Here is a 23593-nt window from a genome sequence, read left to right as displayed (position 1 = left end):
GAAAGTGTTATATTGACTTTTTTCCTTAGCTGTAAGTAAATTGGCTTATTCTTCTCAATTCTTAGCCAAATCACTATCCTTTCATTGTTATTTTCATCAAACTTCAGAGGAGGGAGAGAGGAAAAAAAGAGGCCCAAATAGGCTTGGTTTCTTGCTTGACCATGTTTATTATGAGGAACAGTTAAGGGAGATTCACCCGTCCTCATTACAGAGCCTTCACCTCCAGCCTTCTCCACACCTCCGTGGGGGGCAGTCTAGGGAAGGAAGAATGGACTTTGGGAAGACAGGGTGGTATATATACACCAGAGGGAAGAAAACACACATTCTTTTTTCTATTGCTGCAAACACAGTTTCTAAGAATGGCAGATACGAATGCAGCAGGCCAGGAGGCAGGGCTGGCATGGCAGGCAAGTTCCTGCGTACAGCAAGTTGGGCATGATCCTTCTCTGCAGCTCTCAGAGGAAGCGCAGTCCGAGCTGGCGCAGACAGGGCCACAGCAGCACTGTTTCCTGCAGGTGGGCATGGCCAGTCAGGACGGTGGCTTTTCCTTCTCCACACGCTGCTCCACAGGGCTCTCATGAAGCACTCTCCCACCTCACAAACCTGAGCAGAGTTCCTCCCGTCTGAGAATGATGCTGGCGGCCCCCACTCAGTCTTCCCCAGCCCCTCCAGAAAGCGTGTCTAGGAGAAGCCTAGTCTACTTACCACCAGCAAGGTGGCCTATGACAGGGCCCAACACAGCACGATGCGGAAGCTTAAAAATGACCACAGTATGTCAAGGACAGGCCACTGAAACAGTGTCAGTGTTGGACATCATCACCACCCTCACCACCACTAAAGACACTGAGGCAACAAGACTGCGAGTCTGCAAAAACCCCAGGGACGACAGGCTGCAGGACCACTCTCCTGGTGTGTCCTCAGTTTGCAATGCTAGACACTCCACCTCTGGCAATGTCCCTCATGCTCAAAATATCTGGCAGTGAGTTATTTTACAAACCCATGTTCTGCTGCTCCTGCCCTCCTGCACCACTCTCTGCTGTTCCCAAACACCTCACAAGCACGCCTGGCATCATATCAGTGTCAGTTCCTGATCTGATCATTACTTGTGTATAGCAGAGATCCACCCTCCTACACTAACCCAGCACAATCCTCCAACCTCTGCAAAACAAAGCCCAGAACGATGGCAGGCTAAGCCGTAAGGCAAATGGATGGAAACTGACTGGAAAACAGAAAGGTGCTCAAAGCACAAAGAACTCCGCTCAAAATGACTAAACCTACCTGCCCGAGAGGCTGGTGAGTGAAGCCGGAGTAGATGCTTCTGTGGGATGTGTGCCTAGGTGATCACACACCAATGCAGTGCCGGCCCATCCTCAGGAGCTGCAGTCACACCCAACCCTGAGGGGAGGTGCACAGGCCCTTTCCTAGGCAGACAACGGTGCTCTCCTAAGCTTCTAGGCATAGGTGTACAGCCAGAGAGGATCTATTTACAATGAATCTGACAGTCAATTATCATTTTATTCCTAGAAACTGAGACTTCCTCTTGCTTCTCATTTCACCTTGTTTAAGTATTAGTTATTCCCTGTGTCAGGAAAGTTGGAGAGAAAGCCTGGGTGGGGCGGTGAGGTGAGAAATAAAGGAAGAAAATAAATAGTGAGAAAGAAAAGGATACTAAAAACTAAAGAGACCAGCAGGGTATAGCTAAGACACAGAAATAACTGGTGTTAGAAAATGAGCTGTTTGGTCTATGCGGCTGGAGTAGATCTAGTATTATCTCACAAGACTCTCCAGTCAGCCATGCTGAGGGGTCCTTGTGAAGTTGTGCACTTAATAGAAAAACTTGCGATAAACAACCCTGTGATTATAAAAACTTGAGATAAGTTTTCTTATTCAGGTGATTGGTGTGCAAAAGGCAAGATGGTGCACCTCCTCCTGTCCAAGCAGGAATTAAATTCTCTGGAATTGCCCACGACATAATGGTATAAGGTTCAACTAATTTCTTTTTCTACTAAAAAGCTGGCCGTGCCAGACAACAAGTCTAATTAACTCAAAGATGTTCCAGGGCGTAAAATAGCCAGTAATGTCCAAATGGAGAGACACCTGGTGGTGGCAGCCTCCAATTCCTAATGCTGGTTGCTCCTTCGCCTCTCTGGGATAGCTGAACTGTCCATCTGCTGAATCCTTGGGATGCTGGGCTCAGGTGTCAGCCGGGTTTACCTCCTTGGAACAGAAGTAGTGCACAACCACTCCATTGGGGTATCTTGCAAATGCACTGTAGGAAGGAAGATGGCTTGGGAGTGAAGACTGCCTCCAGCAAACTACTTCTCCTGTACCTGTAAGAGGCACCTTACCCAGGGGCCATCCCAGAAGCAGCCCACCCAAACCCCAAAACATGGCCCGCCCTGAGAGCCTCTGGATTTCTGTAGCCACCATCTCTGTGAAATAACCAGAGGACGAGTTGCACATAGTTGGAATGCATGGGGATGTTTGTTAGCAATCCATGCAAAGCACGTGGCACATGGGCAGTGCACCAACCCACGACTCTGTACTGCCTTACTGGCAGCCACCAATGCTCATCAAGTTTAGGCTAATTCTGACAAAGGACAGCAAGTTAGGTCTTTCTAAAGAAAAGGATTCTTGCAGCCACATAAGAAAAAAGACAAATCAGTCTTTTTTGAAGGAAAGGGGATGGACTATAGCATACGTCTTAACACTATGATGCTGGATCAGGATTACTAAGGTCATGAGGTAGCAGCTTCAAAGATCTTTTTCTTCCTTCAGAGGCTCATCTTTAAAAAATGACTTTCTGCCTACATGGATCTCTTATAAACCCCCTGGCTACATCATCATTTCTAGATCCCAGAATTTTATGGGCAAGAATTCAACAGCCCCAAGCCATGCATTTCAAGTCTCTAAATTCTCAAAGTTCACCTCCAGCACAGACTGTTCTCTGAAGGCTCAGGAACTCAAAGTAGTCAGGAGAGGTAGCAGCCACACTTCCTCCTCAGTTAAAGGGCAGAAATCCATCCTGAGCATTTCCCACCTCCCAGGGAACCCTCAACAGAAAGATGCTGCTTAGGTGCGGAGGAGGCTCACCTGTTCCCAATCTTCTTCTTACACACCATGCACACCTTCTCCTCGGTGATGATGCACTTCACCTGCTGGTGTAAAATCCGCTCTTCCTGGACCTAGAAAAACAGAGAGATTGGGGGAGAAGTTCCGTGGTCCAGCACACAGAAACAGAAGGCAGAGGCTGGCACTGTTCCATCTCTCAGCCTTTACAGATTGAAACCTTGCAACTAAATGTCAAGTTGGCTACTGGATCAGCTTGAGCTACACTGTACAGGAACAGAAGGACTTGGTCTGAATGGAACATGTAGAAACTGTTTCATACAAAGAATAAAAGCCCACCCCAGAGTCTAGAAGGCCCATACCCTCAGGAACTCTGCATGGAGTAGGTTCTTGAGCACTTGATTGAACCGTTTCTTTTGTGCATTTTCTTCCAAGACCTTTTCCAGAAAGATGCGTATGTCATTGATCTGCGTGTTTGCTGGCAAAAGGTTGATAGCCTAAGGACAGGAACAGAGATGGGAACAGGGTGAGCGAACAGGAGTGAGACTAAGGAAACTTCTAAAGCCACAGACCTCTCAGACCCTCGTCTCTTTTCCCATCCCCTTTTCTCATGCGGTGCTCCCTGTAAACACCCTCCATCTCCCTGAGAAAAACCTCTGACCTTGGTGGTGTCTAGTTTGCTGTGGTGCAGCTCAAGGACCTGCAGGGCGGCCTGGAGGTTGGCTTGTGGCTCCAGCAGATCAAGCTTGATTGGCCCCAGGCAGTGAATGCTGGGGGGTGACAGGTACATCCGAAGCAGGGACAAATACACCTGTCTCAGACAGATATCAGCCATGCATGTCAGGCTGGCAGCACCCCTCCCAGAACCCCTAGCACTGGGTATGTCTAAAGACTACAGGGGTTCGTCTACAGTAACAGCTGTCACGGGACATTTAACACTCATCATTTTCACCTTTTAACATTTTGATAAAGTCAAACAGCTAACTGAAGATTTTACTTAAGGACTGTTTTGTCCCTGAGAGAAAAAAACAAATGTCTTAAATTTGTTTACCATTATGCCATTTACAAAATGATAACACTGCAAAATAACTCAAAAAGATTCCCCATTTCCTTTGGCTTTGAAAGCTGAGACCCTCCCTGTCCACATTTTGGCAAGTGAGGATTAACCCGAGATGAGATGCTCCATTTCCTACTGGTACTAGCACCACTGGGTTTCTCAACCTCAGCACACTTAACATTTTAGGCCAGATACTTCTTTGCTGTTGAGGCTACCCTGTGCATTGTTTAGCAGCATCTCCGGCCTCTACCCTTAGACTCTAACAGCACCCCACCCCAGTCATGGCAATCAAAAATGTCTCCAGACATTGACAAATCAATTCTAGACATAGTATAGCAGAACCATCAAATGTTCCCTAGGCTGACCACGTAATTTATTATCCAAATCAAGACTCTTGAGCATAAAGGGACAGGGTTGCTACTAATAATCACATGAACAACAACAGATATAAGCCAGAACTACCCCAAGCAAACAAGGACATATGGTCACCCAGCCTCTCCCTCAATACACACATGCAAAATCAATCAGCATGCTGACCCATGTCCTGTCTTAGTTAGCAATTCATACCACCTGTAGCCAAACCAGATGGGGTGAGATATGCTAAAGGGGCAGGGAAATGCACTACTCACATCTTTGTTGCCATCTTTGTTTTGGTCATAGTGTTTGTGGCAGTACCTGCAAGGGAGAAAGTGGTGAGAGCTGATGAGGGGGCCACATCTAGATGACAGGCCTTCCATGCGGCCTGTGTGAGCAGCCTCGATAGCCCAAACCAGGGGCTGGTACAGGAGCGAGCCTCACTCCTGCATCAGAGTGTGGGGGATGGCCTGCTTCACCTCTCATTGCTCTGGGGGCGGTCTACTTTTAGACTCCTCGGAAGGTGGGATGACAGGGCCAACTTACTCCTCGGCCATCCTTGTATCCTTCAAGATGTGGACATAGATAAAGAGAGCTTGCTCATGTTTCCCCATGCGCCCCAACAGGAGAGCTCGTTCTTCTAAGAGGCCTAGGAGGAAAAAGGAATACAAGTAACCATCACCACCATTATGAAAGCACAAGGTCAGGGACTAAGCCATTAGAGGAATGGACATTGGGGCAATATAAAATGGAAGAAATTATTATTTTTATTATTTGGGGTTTTTTTTCAAGGAGAAAATTACTACAATTTTAAAAAGGGGGGAGGGAGCTATTTTAGGGGGTACTATATCCCATCTTTTTAGTGATCAATTATAAACTGGATAAGAACACTCATTCAACAGCCAAATACATAATAACCACCTACAACATGCTAGGCACTTCAGGTAAGGTAAGCACACACTTGGTCTCAGCTCTCACGGAGATTATACATTAAACAAATGTGTGTCTTTTTCAGACAAATCATGCCAGATTACAAAAACTGCTGAACGATGCACTTGGCCAAAAACGTGTTCTGAAGCAATAAACAGGTTGCAACCTGACTATCAATTAGCATGTGGTTCACACCCAGAAAAGAGACTTCTCTCAGATACAGTACAGATGTGAGTCTTCAGAGGGGACAAAACAGGAGCACTGGCATGAAACACTTGGTTTTTCCCAGGCTGAGCTTCGTGGAGGGTTGGGGAACTAGGAAAAAGGGAAAGGTAAGTTTTTCCATCACCTTCAGCTGAAGTGTCTTCTGGCCCTTAGCAAGACACTCACCATCAAAAGGAAAATCACAGATGAGCCGGCCTGGATCATAGTAGCTGGAAATCTCCAAGAACATAAGGAGCTTTTGCCGGTATTCTCCCAGCTCACCCTCTTCCTCTCCAGCAGGGACTGGAGTTTTGCCTTTAAAGGAAACCAAGCTCATGAAAAGATGTTGTCAGGCAGCAATGTGGGGCCATCAAGAAAAAGAAAGGGGATGGGTTTAACGATGTCACCACATGATCAGAAAGGGCCTCCACAATGGTTTCTAGGTGAACTTCTTTTAAATTATGGTCTCTATATGTTCCCAAAACATCAGCTTAAGGTTAAAAAAAAACCAAGTTGAATAGAGAAGCAATCTGGTAGACAAACCTGTTTCTTATCAGCACAGCTGTCATCTTGCAGTCAGATTTGTTCCTTCCACCCTCCCCCAGGAAGACTCTCAGAGATGCTCAGAGACTCCCAAACCCAGACAAGAGCTCCTGAGTTCTGCATGCCAACCCTTGGTCCCTTAGCTCCCCTGGTTCCTTTCAGTAACGTCCCGCCCACCTGGGCAGAGAATTATGAGGCCTGCTTCCCCACGCCACACATGGCGCCTGGGTGTGTGCTCACCTCCCAGGCCTGAGGCCAACTGGTTTTGTAAGAGAACTGGTACCTGCAGGGAAGGATAGGAGATACTCCTTCATCAGACCTTGCACCTTCTCACAGTACAGCTGGATCAGGCAGTTGTGGAACCGAGAGCCCGTCTCCTCCCAGACGTGGATGATGTGTTCCTGAGGCAAGATGTAGGTCTGCCTGGTTGTCTCCATGCTATGACCTGGTCTCCTGGTTTCCCTCACATTTTTAAGACCCAACAGTTCCCATCCAGATTATCCTCTAATTAAGCTGCAAAGATTACCAAGTGGGGTAGCTCTTCTAAAACCACTGGGAAATTTCACAATGCAACCCAGTAATGTAAGGAACTATTGTCTCGATTTCTCATCTCAACTCCTTTTACTAATTTTGTCCCACAATCCTCCAAACTCTTACATTAGCCAGTGTAATTAAGGTGAAATATTTGCATTCTGGTACTTAAAACCTGTTTGATTGTCCTGTGGTCACAGCTGAGTTTGGTTACACAAATATGGTGTTGAAACTTTTTTCTCAAACATCATTCTTTTATCCCTTTGTACTTTACTAGATTTAGAAGGTATCACCAAAAGTAACATTTCCAGCTTGGTCTACTGGAATTTCTTTCTTTCTTTTTTTTTTTTTTTTTTTTAAGATGACCGGTAAGGGGATCTTAACCCTTGACTTGGTGTTGTCAGCACCACACTCAGCCAGTGAGCGAACCGGCCATCCGTATATGGGAACCGAACCCGGGGCCTTGGTGTTATCAGCACCGCACTCTACCGAGTGAGCCACGGGCCGGCCCTGGAATTTCTTTCTTCAGAGGAAGTTGAAATAACTCTTTTCCTCATTCTTACATTCTACCAATACCCAAGTGACACAAACCCCGAATCTGAACTGCCCAAAAACTGAACCAGGTAGTCCTGGATCCTGGATTTAAAGCTTTTTAGTGAAGACCAAAATATCTTACCAGATAAGGAATAGCCAGACCCTTAAAATTTTCTATTAAGAAGCCAAGCACGTGATCTCGTGGCAGAGATTCCACCTCTGGGAGGTCTTCCGTAAATATCTGTCAGAATAAACTGGAGCTCTAGCAGCAGAACCATCCGACTGCAATTCTGCCAAACACACATGCATGCAAGTGTAGGGATCAAATGCACAGATTTTTGGAGGCGCAAGGACATACAAGTAGGCATCTGTAGCTAGTTAATGTGTCATAGACTAGGCTGCAGGTTTCCTGACACCTGTGCAAGGCTCTTTCTCCTCTACTACAGTGTTGTTTCATGTTTCCCAGTCTACTCTTTCAAACACAAAGAAACTGCATGAATCCATCTTCCCTCTCCATCCACGCTGTCCCAAGCATAATCAGGACCAACTGTGGTATCAAACAAATCCAAGGCACTCCCATGATCTACCTTCAGGCCATCTTCTGGGAAGTCTCTCAGCACCCACACTGAGTAGGAAAAAATCAAATGCAGGTTTTCTGTGCCTGGAGGGAAAATTAAGACTTGTCAGCAGTTGAAACCCACTCTGCCCATATGGGACTGGGAAGGCAGGTGGGCAGGTTACACCAGGATTCATTTTCCAGACAAGATAGCTCTGTTCAGGCACCAGCCACTCAGGGCTGCTTGGCCCTACAGGGCTGGCTACGTGCCATGGGGAGGTCATGGTTTGAGCACTGAGGGACTTTTACGCCAACTGGAGTAATAAAGCTGAGTGAAGACCAGGGAGGCAGGGGACCAACCGGCCAGAATTAGAAATGGAGGGAGACCAGTTCCATTTGAACATGAGCTATTTCCACCCGCTTTCAAAAGCTGACTTACCCAGATGTTGCAGATACTGCACTGTCCTCTCATGGCCTTTCAGAGGTGAGTTAGCTTTCTTGGACTGGTCTACCAGCACCTGTAGAGCTGGCCACAAAGCCCAAGAAAAAAGTCCTGAGTCTCTGGCCCATGAGAGATTTATCACACCTCAGTAGGGTTCCCCTGTCAACATATATGAGACCCTCCCAGATCCAAGAAGCCCTCCCTCCAGTCACCTTTCTCGTGGAGCCCCTTCTTCTCATACAAGATGATCAGCTCACTGTACTTGTGAGCCTTCTTCAGCACATGCTCACTCTCCTCAATGTGGCAGTGATTGTTCTCCAAGCGCAACAAGGGGGCTACCAGGGCCACATTCGTCTGTAGGGGGTGCAGGACTTTAGCAGAAACTGCTTCCTGGGGAGCCCCACCCTCCTCCAGCCCAGATCTGCTCCAGGCCAGGGATGTAACACAAGCAAGAGAAAGCAGACAACCCTTTTCCAGGACAATAGGTGGTAGCTTTTGGAGCATTTATGCCCTAAAATACACACAATGTATTTTAATGTTCTTGAGGGCAGAAGAAAGGGATACTTTCTTTGAGGAAATACTGACTCTGTTCACCTTGCCCCAATCTTACTAGAGAAGAACAGCCCACTGTGAGACTCTGGATCAATATTGTACCTTATCCTCTTAAGTCCAAGAAACTCACAGGCATCAGGCAAAGACCAAGAGGTTCCATCATCAAAGATTTCACTCTTACTAGTGGCAGGTCCCCCAGAGTGTAGTGCTCCCTTTCACTTTCCCAGAATTGCAGGGCAACGATGGGATGTGGGTAGCCGTGTACTCAGGTTACTCACATGGAGGTAGCACTTGAGCAGGGTGGTGTCAATGATCTGCAGCAGCTTCTTCTTGGATTTGATGGTGGGAGTGCCTTCCATGAGCGGGGAGGTGCTGGACTGATGGTCAGAGTCATTTAACTTCTTTACCAGTTGACTCCGTTTCTGTGAACGTTAAAAATGTGGGATCAAAGCCAGAACTAAGTTTTCCTTTGTCACCTGAGCTACTGGGTAACTCCGAATACCTCCAAATCACCTCATGCCCATCGAACCTGACCTCATGTTAGCATTCAAGTTTTATCAGGGATCAAAACAGATGACTCCCAAATTGCCACAGATACAATAATAGCAATTATTTATTGAGTATTTACTACACACCAGGCACTGTGTCAAGCACTTTATATATTATCCTAACTTGCATCTAAAACAAATGCAGTTATTACTATCCCCATTGTACAGCTGAAGAACCCAAAGCATGGATATTAGATAGAATATTGGTAGAAGTGGTAGAGGCAGTATTCAAACTAGGGTCTGATTCCAAAGCTCATGGTCTTTTATTTTTTTTAAAGCAACTTTATTGAGGTAAATTCAAACACAATAAAATGTACCCTTTTTAAGTGCATTGTTGATGCATTTTGACAGATGTATACAAACACATAACCCCCACCTCAATCAAGGAATAGAATATTTCTATCATCCCAGAAAGTTCCTTCATGCTCTTTCCAAACAATCCCATCCACCACCCATCCCACTGACCTGACTTCTATCACCAGAATTGAGTTTCTGCCTATTCTAGGACTTCATATAAGAGGAATCATCCAGTTTGTATTCTTTTGTATTCCTTGTCTGGCAAAGCCCTGGTCTTGCTCTACCATCTCTGTGGCACAACGCCAGTGTGTTAACTTCAGCATTCCCAACCTCAGTGAAGAAGGCCAAGGAAGAATGTGTGCTCAGATTCCTAAAGCTAAGACACTGGCAATAGAAGACTCTCTATAATGCTACAGGCTTTGGGAGATAATACGCCCAGAAACCTTTTCCACTTGGTACATGGCTGTGTAGTGTGCAGGCAGAGGCAAGTCTGTATGCTTCTTGCAGCCTGCAGCTACAGCCCAATGTCAAGAAAGTGCCAAAGCTACACATGCCTGATCAGGCCCGTGGGCACTCACTGACCCAAAAGCAGCATCACAATTTTTCCAGCAATACTTTTAGTGTCTAAACAGAGGCCCCTTACAAAGGTCTGCCCAACACTTAAGAGGAAAAAATATTCATAAGGTCTCTGACTCAGTGGGTGCACAGGAAACAAACAAGCCTTCTGTGGCAGAAATCTGGGGTTAAGAGGAGTTAATGGAGGTATAAGTTTTGGTGTTGACTTTAAAATTTCACTTATCTGTCCATAACAGCAAATTGAAAAAATCAAAAATCTAAATACAAGCGTACCTCAGAAAGTTCATGGAAAGATTCACATTATCCTATAATTCTATTTTTCCATGACCTTTTTGAAGTAGACTCATATCTCTCCAAAAAAACATAATATGGAAGAGTATTAATTGACAAAAAGGACTTTACCAATATATGGCTAAATTTTTAAAAAGTAAGCTATAAAACAGAATATACAATTTGTTATTCATTTTCAATAAATGAACCAATAAATAAATTTTAAAAGCTAATTCGTAAATACATGTAAAAGTGTAGGACAACACTAAAATGTTAGTTACTTATCTCTAGTGATAGATGATTTATAGTTCTGCTTTATACTTTTCTGTTTTCCAAGTTTTCTACATACAGCAGGCATTTCCCTCCCCAAATTCTGTATGGCACAAAAAAAGTTTGTTGAAAAAAGACAAACTTCTATCAACTAAAATGTACCCTGTTTAGTTCCTGTAACAGCTTAGTGTGAATATACTAGGAATTGGGTATGTTTCCTGGTATCAGGATTTGGCAAGGAACAGCTCAGTGGTACTGTTAAGTTGGGAGAAGCAGCAGAATGAAACTGTGCCCCACACAAATTTATATAGCATTCACTTATAGAACGCCTATGGCATTACAGAAAGTCCTCCATTCCCTGCCATAGAAAAACAGGTATTGGAACTTCCAGGTGAACTCTTCCATACCTCTCTGTATTATACCCACCTGTGTCAGGTAGTCAATCAGAGCTAAGTGAGCCTTCTCCAATTCAGCTCCAGAGAGCACAGGCAACGGGTTAGGATACTGCAACTGCTTCCTGTAGTCTGTGGGCAGCAGGTCGGGGTACAGGCCCATCACATGGGTGGGATCTACACGGAAGGTAAACATGATTCCTCTGGAAAGGAGCCCACCAATTTAAGGATAAAATAAAACAAGACTATCACTATAGCAAAATAAGTTCCAGACTGTTTTTTTTTAATAGAAATAGCTCTAAGTTATAAAAACTCAATGAGCTATATACACTTGTGATTTGAGCACTTTATATATACATGTTTCACTAAAACATTTCATAAATGGCATGACTATATTGCAAGACACAGACACATATACAGAGTAAGAATTGAATATTTATCAACTGAGTGTAGAGGATAAAAATTTTTCAAAGAGTAAATTGATGATGTTGAAGTGAAAAAGATCAAGAGACTTTTTATATGTCAAAAAAGGAAAATTACTAAAAAAAAAAAAACAGACAATAGGCTAGGGAATATGTTTGGAGTATGTATGGCAACGGGCTAATAGGTTGATTATATAAAACAATTCACACAATTGGTAATAAAATGTAAGATTTCATTTGATAAATGGGCAAAAGACAAGAATAACTGACAAGAGAAGAATACAAACAAGTGGGAAGATGGTCTGCTACATAAAAAATCAAAATGGTACACATTAAAAATGTCATAGGTAACTTTTTTTTAAAACGTCTTAGAATTTATTGTATTCTCACAGATGCTCACAGATGTTTGTAATAGCAAAATGCTGTAAGCAGCTTACCTATCCCCCTACCCACCATTGGGGACTGATTAAGTAATTTATAGTGTATCAATACTGTGGAATACTGCGTTGTTTGTCAGCTGACAGTTAGCATTCATTTCTACCCCTTTCTATGTTCCTTTTTGCCCACAGGGGCTATAAAGCTGAACACTATACTACTTTTTAAAAAATCCCCACACTCAAGGGTCCAGACAAAAATCTGGTCCCACCAATGAGAAGCACGGGTGTGATTTGGAAACTGGAAGTGAGCAGAAGGCCTCGCTCTTCATACTGAGCTGCCAGCTCACTAGTGCCAGCAGCCAGACTCAGCATTCCAGTGTCTAACTGTCAGCTCTGACATTATCCTGAGGCACTTGCCCAGATGCAGCAGCCGTGGCTAGTACCAGCTCTGGGGGAACTAAGGCAGCTGTGGGGCTTGAGGAGTGGAAGCAGCAGCAACTTGCTGACCTCTGGATCCCAAGGACCTCGGAATGGGGTCCCTTTCATGATGCATATCAGTTCTCAGCGAGCTGGCCCGAAGACAAATGCTACACAGCCTCGCTTTGAACAGTCTAGAACCCACATCGCCCCCAAGTCACCTGTGCCTATCCACATATTACTGCCCCGCCAGGAAGACCCTGTTACTCAGGATCAGAGAATCATGATAATCTGAAAAGGACACTCCCAAGAGGGACAACTGAACAAGACAAGTGACAATTCTACACGGGTGCCACATGGAGGCACAGTCTGAGGGAAGAAGACAGCTGCTAGGAACTGTAAATACACATGTCACCCTCACTGAGGCCCAATCTGCTTCCTGCCACCGAGGCTCATGTCTATAAACATGGATCTGATCACACTGTTCTACTTTAAACTTTATTATGTCACTAAGGCCTATCAAATGAAGTCCAAACTCCTTCGTGGCATTCAAGGTCCTTTGAAATCTGGCCCCAATGTCTCTTTCTAGCATGATCTGTCGCACACCATCCAACACCATACTGGGTTCTGGTTAACGAGTCCTAGACACAGGACATGAGCTGGCTGCCTCCATGCCTCCCTTTGCACTCCACTTCTCCTTCTCAGCTTTCAGGGACTAGTTCACCTCCTGTCTCTCTTATTCCTGGGCAGAACTGCTCACTCACTTCTCTATGCTCTGGAAGAACTTTTTTTACACTTACCCCAATGTTTAACTCAGTGGTTTTACATGCAAGATCTCTGTGGACATATAACATGTCTTATTTATCCCTGAAGCCAAGGACTGAAGGTACAGCTGACACTGACAGTGATCTGCCTTTGGGACAACATTTCTGAGTCCAGGATTATGGCACACATGGAAACCCCAGTACAATACAGACACGTAGTTAACAAAGAAATGATATCCGTCATGCAGAACAAAGGATACAAATCAACTCTGCTCTAACCTCACTGATCTGGCTGTTTCCTGAACATAACAGGCATTCTTTCCACTTCTCACCTCATGGCACATGCACTAGCTGTTCCCTCTGCCTGGAATGCTCTTCCCTGGACATCTGTATGGCTGGTTGAATCACCTCCTTGAGGTTATAACTGAAATGCCCCCTTCTCAGAGATGCCTTCCCTAAGCATTTCATCTTAAATTGCAATCCTGACCCCTACCTTCAGTACTCCTTATCCCCTTTCACCTGCTTTATTTTTTCTTAGCACTTACCACTTCCCAACATACTATAATTTTGCTTATTTATTTTGTTGTTTGCCCCCTCCATATCAAAATATAAGCCCCAGTACTTGGCACCTAGAATAGTCTTCAGTACATGAAGAAGCTTGATAAACATGTGTTGAGGAAAAGAATGGATATAGTATTTGAACCAATTCTACAGTCCAAGGCTCAACTTTAAGGTCTAACTATGGGTCTCAAGAAATGTAACAGCTATCTCACTCATACCCCTGCCATTCCACACCATGCACACCCGACCACCAAGACCCTAAGCTCCCAGGGCCCCAATGCAGTGAGACTTCTCATCAAGCCCTGTGCAAACAAACACCTGTAGCAGTTACCTTTCTAGCTTGCATTAGAGCTTTTTATGTACAAGTTGTAGGTTGCCACAAGGAAATAACTCTAACATATTTATTGAATTGAATGACTTTCTGTTACTTTCTCTAATGGTGAAGGCAAATCATCCTGGGAAATTGGAAGTCTGTATTTATGGGTAAGACCATAAGATTAGGACTATGAATATGTAACCATTGTGGCTACTCACAGGATCTTGCCAGGTAAGAGGATCAATTTAGATGAGCATAAACTTTCCCTATTCTCAGAAGTCTGGTATCATTTTTCCCTGTCCTTTCAATCTCCCCTCCCTCCAATAGTTCCTTATCCTAAGGTCACATCTACTTGTTACCTGTGCCAAGCTTAGCAAAGACCTGCATGGACTCATCAAAACGCTTCTGGCAGAAGAGGTTGAAGGCATACAAGTTCTTGATGTGATGAATTTGCTGCTGCTTTTCACTATCAGAGTCATCTTTCATTTCCTAATAAGAGAGTAGGATAAGTAAGAGCTCATTCATTCAACGAATATTTATTCAGTACATTCTAAGTGTGAGACAATATAGTAGGAGCTACAGATGCCCAAGTGTACAAGACAGCCACATGGTATCTGCTCTCACAGACTGCCCTTATAGTCTAACCATAAGATAGCTAGTAACTATGCAATTAAAATACAACAGGGTTTCTGTGAAATCCCTAACCAGTACTCCTGAAAACTGTCAAAGTAATGAAAAACAAGGAAAGACTGTCACAGACCAGAGGATAATAAGGACACATGATAACTAAATGCAACTTGATTTCTGGATTTGATCCTGAAGCAGAAAAAAGGAAAAACTGGCCAAATCTGAATAAAGTCTAGGGTTTGGTTTAAAAACAAAAAATCAAAACAGAACAGGGTGAGAGTGATGACAGAAGCATGTGGGAGGGGAACCCAATCCAGTCTGAGTGTGAGTCTTGGATGGATTCCAAGAGGGACCTACGCTGAGACATAAAAGATGAGCAGCTGGTGTTAGCCAAGTGAGGCTGGGCAGGTGACAGAAGGGACAGGAAAAGAAACGTGTCCTCGACAGCACATGTGCAAGGCCCTAAAAAGACAAAGAGATAAGCATGGGGTGCTCAAGGAATGAAAGACATCTGCCATAGCCGGCACAGTTGAGAAAGGTCCTTGTTCACAGTAAAAGCTAAATAGATGGAGATATCATCAGCTCTGTTTCTTTCTTCTAGGCTTTTTTTTTTTCTTATATCTCTTTTAACCAATCTTCATCACATTTAATTTCTTCCTTCAAAATGTCTCTCAGCTTTCCCTTTCCGCTTCCTTTCCTATTGCCAGCGCCACAGGCCAAACCTCCATCAGCATGTGACTGCACCTGGTCTAACCTCTCCTACTTGGTGCTTCACAAGCTTCCAAAACCTGGTGCTGGCCTGCTTATCTAGCTTGTTCCCAGACACTGAAGACACACCTCTACTCCAGTCAGGACAGGCTCCAAATGTTCTAGAAATATGCCACATGTATTTTTCCTTCTTTAACTTTCTCTTGATCTTCAACACTCCCTGTTTCTTGCTCCTGATCAAACCTTGTCTTATGCTTAAAAGGTTGACTCCAGTGTCCAACCTTAGGATGCCCTTTCTAGCCCACAGTGAAGTGTGCCTTCTTTAACATTTTGCTCCACGTTTTGTCGATGCCAAAGTTTAATATGTAATTGCCCTCTGAAAGTTTCATGTATCTTCTCTTATATACTTAAATACAAGTTAGGTTTCTTGAAGACTAAGATAATGTCAATCTCCTTCTGTCATAAAAAGGGCAGAACACATTGTAAGTATGAGCCTAGAAAAGAGAAGGAAAAATGGGAAACCACTTCCATATTCTCTACCAAAGATTAACAGACAACCTGAATTAGGCAGATCATTGAAAAGACTCCAAGGTCTTCCTGTTAAGAAAAATAGATACTGAAAAATTATATACTGCATACTCTTTATAAAGTTCAAAAACTAAATATATTATTCATATATATTAAATATATATGTAAAAGATTAAAAATATTCTTAAGGGCATAATAAACACAAAGTTCAGTAAAATGATTATATCAGGGTGGCAGAGGGATGGGATGGGGAGGAGATGTAGGTTACAAAAGTTATTGTTCTTGGGTAGGATGATGAGTTCATGGGTATTGACTATATTATTTTCAAACACAAAAAAAGGGAATAATATAAAATAGTATAGGACAATGTATGAGTGGAAAAAAAAAAAAAAAAAGACTAGTAAGATGCTGAAATTAAATGCCCCAAGAAGGAAATCATCTTTATTGAATATTAACCATGTCTAACTATTAAGACCGGATTTTTGTTTTAAATCCAGAACTTACATATCCAAAATAAATGTTGCTGTTCAAAAGTAGCCACTATAGGTGACTATAAACATATTTACTCCCCCAAAATTTACTTATTGCTTTCCTTTCAGAAATAGTTTATAGGATATTCTAGAAATTAAGTTTTACTTAATCTTCATAAAAATCTTCATAAAAATTTCTTCTTTAAATTAAGAAGGCCGGCACATTAGCTCACTTGGTTAGAACGTGGTCCTGATAACACTAAGCTCCAGAGTTCCATCCCTGCACCAGCCAACCACCAAAAAAAAAATAATAATAATTAAATTAGCACTGTCAGTTCAATGGCTAGGTTAGGCTCAGAATGACTTTTGGTTGCTTCCTTAAATCTAATCCACTCTCTACAGATGACAGTAATCATCACTGAGGACATTTCAAAGAATAACACACAGACTCTGAAGTCAATCTCCAAAATGGTTTTTGGCAACAGGCACATCATCGGAACAAGAGCACAGTCACTATTTTGCTGTGAACAACATCCCACGCAAACGCTAAAGGGGAGTGACAACCATAATTATAAGACTGCAGCCGGGGAATCAAGATGGCGGAATAGATGGTCCACAGCGTCACTCTCTCCCACAAATCAACCAATTTACAACTATAAAAATGTAACATCAGCCAAGCCAGGGCTGCTGGAACTCAGGGGAAGGGGAGGAGAGACCTATGGAGTTAATGAAGGCAGGAGAAACTACGATGAGAGAAAGAAAAAGCTGCTTTGAGCGTTTTGGGCCGTGGCTGCTTTAAGGATCGAGCTGATGAGCGCATGGAGCAGGAGCAGGCAGAAGCCACAGCTGTGCCCTCCAGATGGAGTTGCTTGGAGGCAGCAGGAGTGAAGAGGGACTTGGCAGCCCCCAAGACAGCAAGACCACTAATAGGGTTCCCATGGACACACACAGGAGCGAGGAGCCAGAACAACTGAAAAAAGGGAGCCATTCAGAGGCTGGTGAGTCATTGCAAGGGACTGGTGCAAGGCCCATCCCATGGGAAGTGTTTGGAGCACGGGCGGTGGGGGAGACAGGCCCACCAGGGGAACACTGGGGCACGGTAAGGACAGCTGATCTGCCCCCCAATCAGCACAGGACCACTCAGAGGAGACTGGTCAGGAATACAGAATTGCATGGGGTGCAGTTTGACAAAAAAAACTCAGGCCCAGATCAGAGATTCTACAGAACACAGATCCACCGGGTCTCTGGAGAGCCGGAAGTACCTATAAGGTCAGCCATTAAACCCTGAGCTGCACAAAAAGCATTCCCTAGGGAAACAGCAGCGAAGTAGCAATTTAGCTCAACCACACAGCTCAAGTACTGGTTCCCACAGGAAGCTCCCCTGTGTTAGAAGCAAACGACAAAAAATTAATTCTGGGCCAGGCACACCACCAGCACCTTGGGGCCTGCCTGGGAACTAGAGGCTTGGATCTGGAGACTGGACCCCAATCCCACTTCCAGGCAAACTGCACCAGTGCATTGGGGCCAGCCTGGGGACCTGAAGCATGGAGAAGAGGACTGGATGCCCCTCCCACAACCAGGCACACCAAGCCAGCACCTCAGGGCCTGCCTGGGGACCTGAGGCAAGGAGAAGAGGAACAGTCCTCTCTCCCACAACCAGCCACAATGCGCCAGTGCTTCAGGGCCCACCCAGGGACCTAAGGCATGGAGAAGGGGACTGGACCTCTCTACCACAACCAGGCACACCAAGCCAGCACCTCGGGGCCCACCCATGGTCCCGGGACATGGAGAAGGGGAACAGACCAGCCTCTCACAACCAGGCACACCATGCCAACACCTTGGGCCCCGCCCAGGGACCCAGGGAATGGAGATGGGGACCCGACCACCCTCCCACAACCAGGCACACTGAGTCTGCGCCTTGGGTCCCACCCAGGGACCCAGGGTACGGAGTCGGGAACTGGACCACGCCCCCACAACCAGGCACAACATGCCAGCACCTCGGAGCCCACCTGGGGAGCCGGGGCATGGAGAAGGGGACTGGACCTCTCTCCCACAACCAGGCACACCAAGCCAGCGCCTCGGGGCCCACCCACTGTCCCGGGGCATGGAGAAGGGGACCAGACCACCCTCCCACAACCAGGCACACTGAGCCAGTGCTTTGGGGCCCACCCAGGGACCCAGGATATGGAGTTGGGGACCAGACCGCCCTCCCACAGCCAGGCACAACATGCCAGCATCTTGGAGCCCACCCGGGGACCTGGGGCATGGATAAGGGGACTGGACCTCTCTCCCACAACCAGGCACAACATGCCAGCACCTTGGGGCCTGCCAGGGGACCCAAGGCAAGGAGAAGGGGACCAAACACACCCCACAACCAGGCATACCACCAATGCCAAGGAGCATGCCAAAAACAGCACCCCCACGTGGGTGGCCCACCACAGTCACCACAATAACCATGGCTGCTGCAAAAGCGGCTAGACGCCACAACCACCATGCAGATGGTCCGCCAACCACTGGAGTGCATTCACATAAGAAGAGTCACCAGCAGAGACAAAGAAAAGAAGAGGATGTCTCTTTCCACAAAACCCATTTCAGAGTGACAGAAGAAGCATTTGCTCTATGATAATATTGGGGGACCTGATCACATCTCTCAGCATTGGACAGATCATCTAGGTAACAAGTTAACAGAGTAACCATTATTCTTTCAGAAGGAGAGAAGAAATCTAGGGCAATTAGAGGGTGGAGGAGGAGGGAATGGGGGAAGGGGAGAGGTTGGACAAGGGGCATAAAGAATAATTATGATTTGTAGCAAAATATATGCTAGTAATACTGATTTAATCAACATATCTCAATGTTCAACCTCCAAAATATGTATAATCAATTTTGATTCAATAATAAAATAAATTTAAAAAATAAATAAATAAAAATAAAGTGGCTATTAGATCTAAAAAAATAAGACTGCAGTCGGGTTAAATGCAACATCTTGAGGTGGTTTCAGAATATCTAAAGAAGGCCTATTTACCCAAACATAGGAGTCTACTGTTGAAAGGAATTTTAAGGGGCCCTCTAGTTTTTGCACTGAATGAGACTATAATATTACATTTATGACTGTTACTATACTTTAATGTTTGCACTGTCTTTAATTTTTCAAGTCCATACAATATCAATTAAACTATTTTATTCTCCCATCAATTCTATACGGTACTATTATTATAATTAACATTCATTGTACATTTGACAGATATGCAAAGTGAAAAAGCAAAATCACTTAGAGTTACCTATCTTATGGTACAGTCAGACCCTGAATCAAGCCTCCTGACTTTCAGTTCTGTGCTTATTCTACTAGACCAAACTAAATATGAACATCTCAACCAAAATCACCTACTTTTGAGAACAATGGAGAAGGCAGAATCACACCCAAATCTCAGGAACAAGACTTACTGCAAGCTGCAGAGCCAGTTCAAACTGCTTGTCCTGGAGAAGCTGTTGGATTTGGGTTGCCATGGGGACAGGAATGAGTCTCCAAACAAAATGATTGCTGGCTACATAGATAATGTTTGATCTGGAGGCAGGAGTAAGAATATTACCAAAAGAGCACGGTCTTTATGATAACACAGGTGATGTCAAAGAATTGGGATAATATGGCAGCCATAGAAAAGAAATTCCTTACCCTCCCGAGGTAATAAAACGGGGTCTTTGCAATTCAATGCTCTGGACTAGAAGCCTTGGCTCAAATGTTCGAATCTCCACATATCGAGGCAACACTGCGATGATGTAGGGAGGCTGGTGCTCTGTGCAAGAGAGAACATGTTGAGCTATGGTACTGGTTGAAGGCTTTGGATTTGTGGAGTGTTTCAGTTGCTCATTCTAAGCCGCATTTAAATGAATTTCCAAAAGTCCACTAGTCAAATACTAAGCCAAGATCCACACTTTGACAAAGAAAGAAAAAAAATTGCTTTGCCTGAGTGATGCTAAGAGAAATTTCTGACACAAAAAGATTTATCCAGCTTTGCTGAGAGTGACCTTATCCCACTCCTATTTCCCCCCAAAAACTGAATAAAACCTTCACTTGCTCCTTTCTCATGAGTCACAAAATCTCTCTTCTGACCAAAAATGAAATGCTACGAGGGTGGTCATTTGCTTCCAGGCAATACCACTGTAGAGAGCTGGGAGCCTAAGGCAGGCATAGGAACAGAAATACCGAATGTGTAGGACAGAGACACCTGAATGCAATCTGTGGCTCTAAGCTACAAAAACAATAGCAACATCACCACCACATCAAAAACCCTTCAATACTGAGTTACATGTACTACAGGAATAAATAAGGAATTTCCACTACTTTCCAAATGTAGTCTATTTGTCAGAGGATACAATAAAACCATTAAAAGGAGAGTGGAAGAAAAGGAACTAAGAAGCAAAAATGGCAGTATACAATCATATCCTAAAGAGTATGTACACTTCTGTTTTCCATTCTCCCTCCTCTGAAGCAAAACTCAGCTTCCTGCAAAACTAGACTACCGTTTTTAATCACTCTAAAACACTGCTTATCAGAAGGGGAACTGAGAGTGAACGACACAATGTAAACCAGTCTGCTAAAGCTATGAATGGGACTCCATTCTGCAGGATGGCACACAACCCCAGCCCAAACTGGGAAATAGCAGCTACTGTTGGTCTCACCCATGGCCACTGGTATGTCTGTCCAGTTCAGGGCACATTTCTGTGTGCAGATTCCCTCCTCATTCAGCACCACGGTGAGATCATCCTGACCCACAGCCACTTTTCCATCTGCCAGAGGTGCAACTAAGGGCTCCAGCTGTTTTCCTGTTGGAAAGAGCTCTTTGATGGACCCCTTTCCATCCACCTACAGGAAGACACAAAGTGAGTTACCTAGCACCCCCTAGCCAGAGGCATGGACACAGCCTGGAAAAATACAGATAACACCCAAAACCTATAGAAGCCAATAATATTTCTTGTTAGATATAAGGACATATTATAGAGTTCATTATGACAAACTTTCTCACAAAGTAAAACTAGTTTTCTTTTTCTTTAACACTGAGAAAGGCATCTAGCCTGGCAATTGACAATGCCAGGTACTGGCAAGAAGGCAGCACTCTGGAACCCTCACACACTGCTGGTGGGAATGCAAATGGTACAGCCATTCTGTTTGTCAGTTTCTTATAAAATTACATATGCACTTACCATATGACCCAGCAATTCCATTCCTAGGCATCTGCCCAAGGGAATGAAAACTCATGTTTACACAAACACCTATATGCAAATGTTTATAGCAGCTGTATTCATAAATGATAAAAATTAGGAACTTTATCCTTCAACTGATGAATGGATAAACAAACCGGGGTACATCCATACCACAGAGTACTATTCAGCCATAAAAATAATAAACTATACACACCCAACAACACGAATGAATCTCAGGCATTATGCTAAGTGAAAGCCAGACTCAAAAGGCTACATGCTGTATGATCCCATTTATAAAACATTCTGGAAAAGGCAAAAGTATAAGAGATAAAGAATAGATCAGTGGTTACCAGAGGTATGGTAGCAGAATGGAGGGCTGATTTCAAAGGGGCAATTTGAGGGAATTTTGGGGAACTGTTCTGAATCTTGATTGTGGTATTAGTTACACAATTCTAGGCATTTGTCAAAACACAGAACTATACACCAAAAAGAATGAATTTTGCAATATGAAAATAAATAAATAATTTTTGAACAGCCTGGTCCTAAAGCAAGATTTCCCAACCTCAGAAGACTCCATCCTCAACAAGGTGATGGCAGCCTCCATAGTGGTCGGAGGACAGAGAGCCCTACTTCAACTTCATAACCCCCGACCCTATGCAGACTTTTCTCAGCACCCATATGCCTGGTTACTATTTAGTTGCACAGCAGTGACTCCTCCAGGAGTTTGCAGCTCTGATGCTGATAAAATTAGGATATTACAACTATATAAAAATGGAACGAATATATTAATAAGACAAACAATAAAGGGCCTGCACAATAGAGGGATAGGAAAGTGGGAGGTAGGGAGAAAAGCTCCTAGAACTATCAAGTCTGGATTATGAGAGGTATGTGAAGTTAAGAGGTTTAGATTATTCTATGAAATGAATGGTATATCAATCTTTTCTACATATAGCATGTATATAGGAGAAAAAGAACAATGACATGCATATTTATCGCTTATGTTAAGAGAAAAAGCAGGTTATAAAACAATGTGTGTAATATGATATTTTTGTAAACAGGGTGGAAGCCCATATGCTAAAATGTTAACAGTGATTATTTCTGAGTAGGGGATTACGGATGATTTGCACTTCCTTTATTTCCTTATGTATATTTTGTCTTCTACAATAAGCACACACTTTTGAAATGAAAAAAAAAAACAGGGAGAATAATTTTAAAAACAAATACATTAATAGTTTTCAGGGCCAGGAAACTCAAAGTCTTAAAAATACTTATGTTAATACTAAAATTAATTTAGAACTCCTAAGCATTGAAACCTCAGGATAGCAGTCCATAATAATGCTATTGGACAGAGGCAGGCAGCCCTAATCATCTGTCCTAGGAATTATCTAATTACTTATTAAGGGTGATTATCTAATTATTGGGACAGATGATTATAATTATTTATGATGTGGATAATTCATTATGTAGGGAATTGAGAGTTGACTCTAACTGGCTTAAGCTACACAGACACCTTATTTGTGGAAAATGCTGAGAGCATGAAAATTAACTAAAAATACAAACAATCACAAACCTCATAATCCTGAAAGCTCTACTTATGGTAGTATCTTGAATAGTTCAGAAGCACATAATCATCTCCCCAAGGTAAACTGATGATATTTGTAAAATAATATGGCTTTACCCTTATTAGGTAGTAGTCTCTCTTGAAACCCACACAGATAGAATTTTCACACCATGCCATGGACTTGGGCACATCGGGTACACTAAAGTCCCCCTGAAGAAAGAGATCAAGAGCTTCACTGAAAACACATTAAAAGAAAAAAATCATGACCTTCCTATATTATTCCACCTTCATTCTGCAAAATCACCCTCACCCTGATCTGAGCACAATTCTATAAGTACGAGGCCAGAAAACCACCCTTAATAAAAATATAAGTCACTCACGAACTGGACAAAGTACATTTGGAAAAGCTGAAAACCCACTTTGAAATAAACCAATCTAGGGGCTGGCCTGTTAGCTTCATTGGTTAGAGTGCAGCCTTATAACACCAAGGTCATGGGTTCAGATCCCCATACAGGTTA

General features: G+C 43.8%; 1 protein-coding gene across 7 annotated transcripts in view; it reads right to left on the bottom strand.

The window, feature by feature from the left end:
- Positions 1-159: 159 nt before the first annotated feature.
- Positions 160-23593, bottom strand: part of VPS39 (VPS39 subunit of HOPS complex) — a 38903-nt gene continuing 15469 nt past the window's right edge. For 4 of the 7 annotated variants that reach the window (XM_063089867.1, XM_063089871.1, XM_063089872.1 and 1 more), the window contains 19 exons: positions 23193-23285; positions 20993-21176; positions 19986-20106; positions 19757-19877; positions 14342-14471; positions 11160-11302; positions 9051-9194; positions 8433-8574; positions 8218-8304; positions 7810-7883; positions 7365-7463; positions 6441-6558; positions 5801-5929; positions 5027-5129; positions 4756-4801; positions 3731-3880; positions 3432-3566; positions 3094-3185; positions 160-2269 (listed from right to left, as the gene is read on the bottom strand). In XM_063089867.1, the coding sequence (XP_062945937.1) occupies positions 2194-2269; positions 3094-3185; positions 3432-3566; positions 3731-3880; positions 4756-4801; positions 5027-5129; positions 5801-5929; positions 6441-6558; positions 7365-7463; positions 7810-7883; positions 8218-8304; positions 8433-8574; positions 9051-9194; positions 11160-11302; positions 14342-14471; positions 19757-19877; positions 19986-20106; positions 20993-21176; positions 23193-23285 (2187 nt within the window). In that variant the 3' untranslated portion in view covers positions 160-2193. Of the gene's footprint in view, positions 2270-3093; positions 3186-3431; positions 3567-3730; positions 3881-4755; positions 4802-5026; positions 5130-5641; positions 5726-5800; positions 5930-6440; positions 6559-7364; positions 7464-7809; positions 7884-8217; positions 8305-8432; positions 8575-9050; positions 9195-11159; positions 11303-14341; positions 14472-19756; positions 19878-19985; positions 20107-20992; positions 21177-23192; positions 23286-23593 lie in introns of those variants that run through there. The other 3 variants (XR_010022908.1, XR_010022907.1, XM_063089870.1) reach the window with 3 other exon arrangements.

Source organism: Cynocephalus volans, chromosome 3 (genome assembly GCF_027409185.1).
Source record: "Cynocephalus volans isolate mCynVol1 chromosome 3, mCynVol1.pri, whole genome shotgun sequence".
NCBI lineage: Eukaryota > Metazoa > Chordata > Mammalia > Dermoptera > Cynocephalidae > Cynocephalus > Cynocephalus volans.
This window is presented reverse-complemented; position numbering and strand designations above follow the sequence as displayed.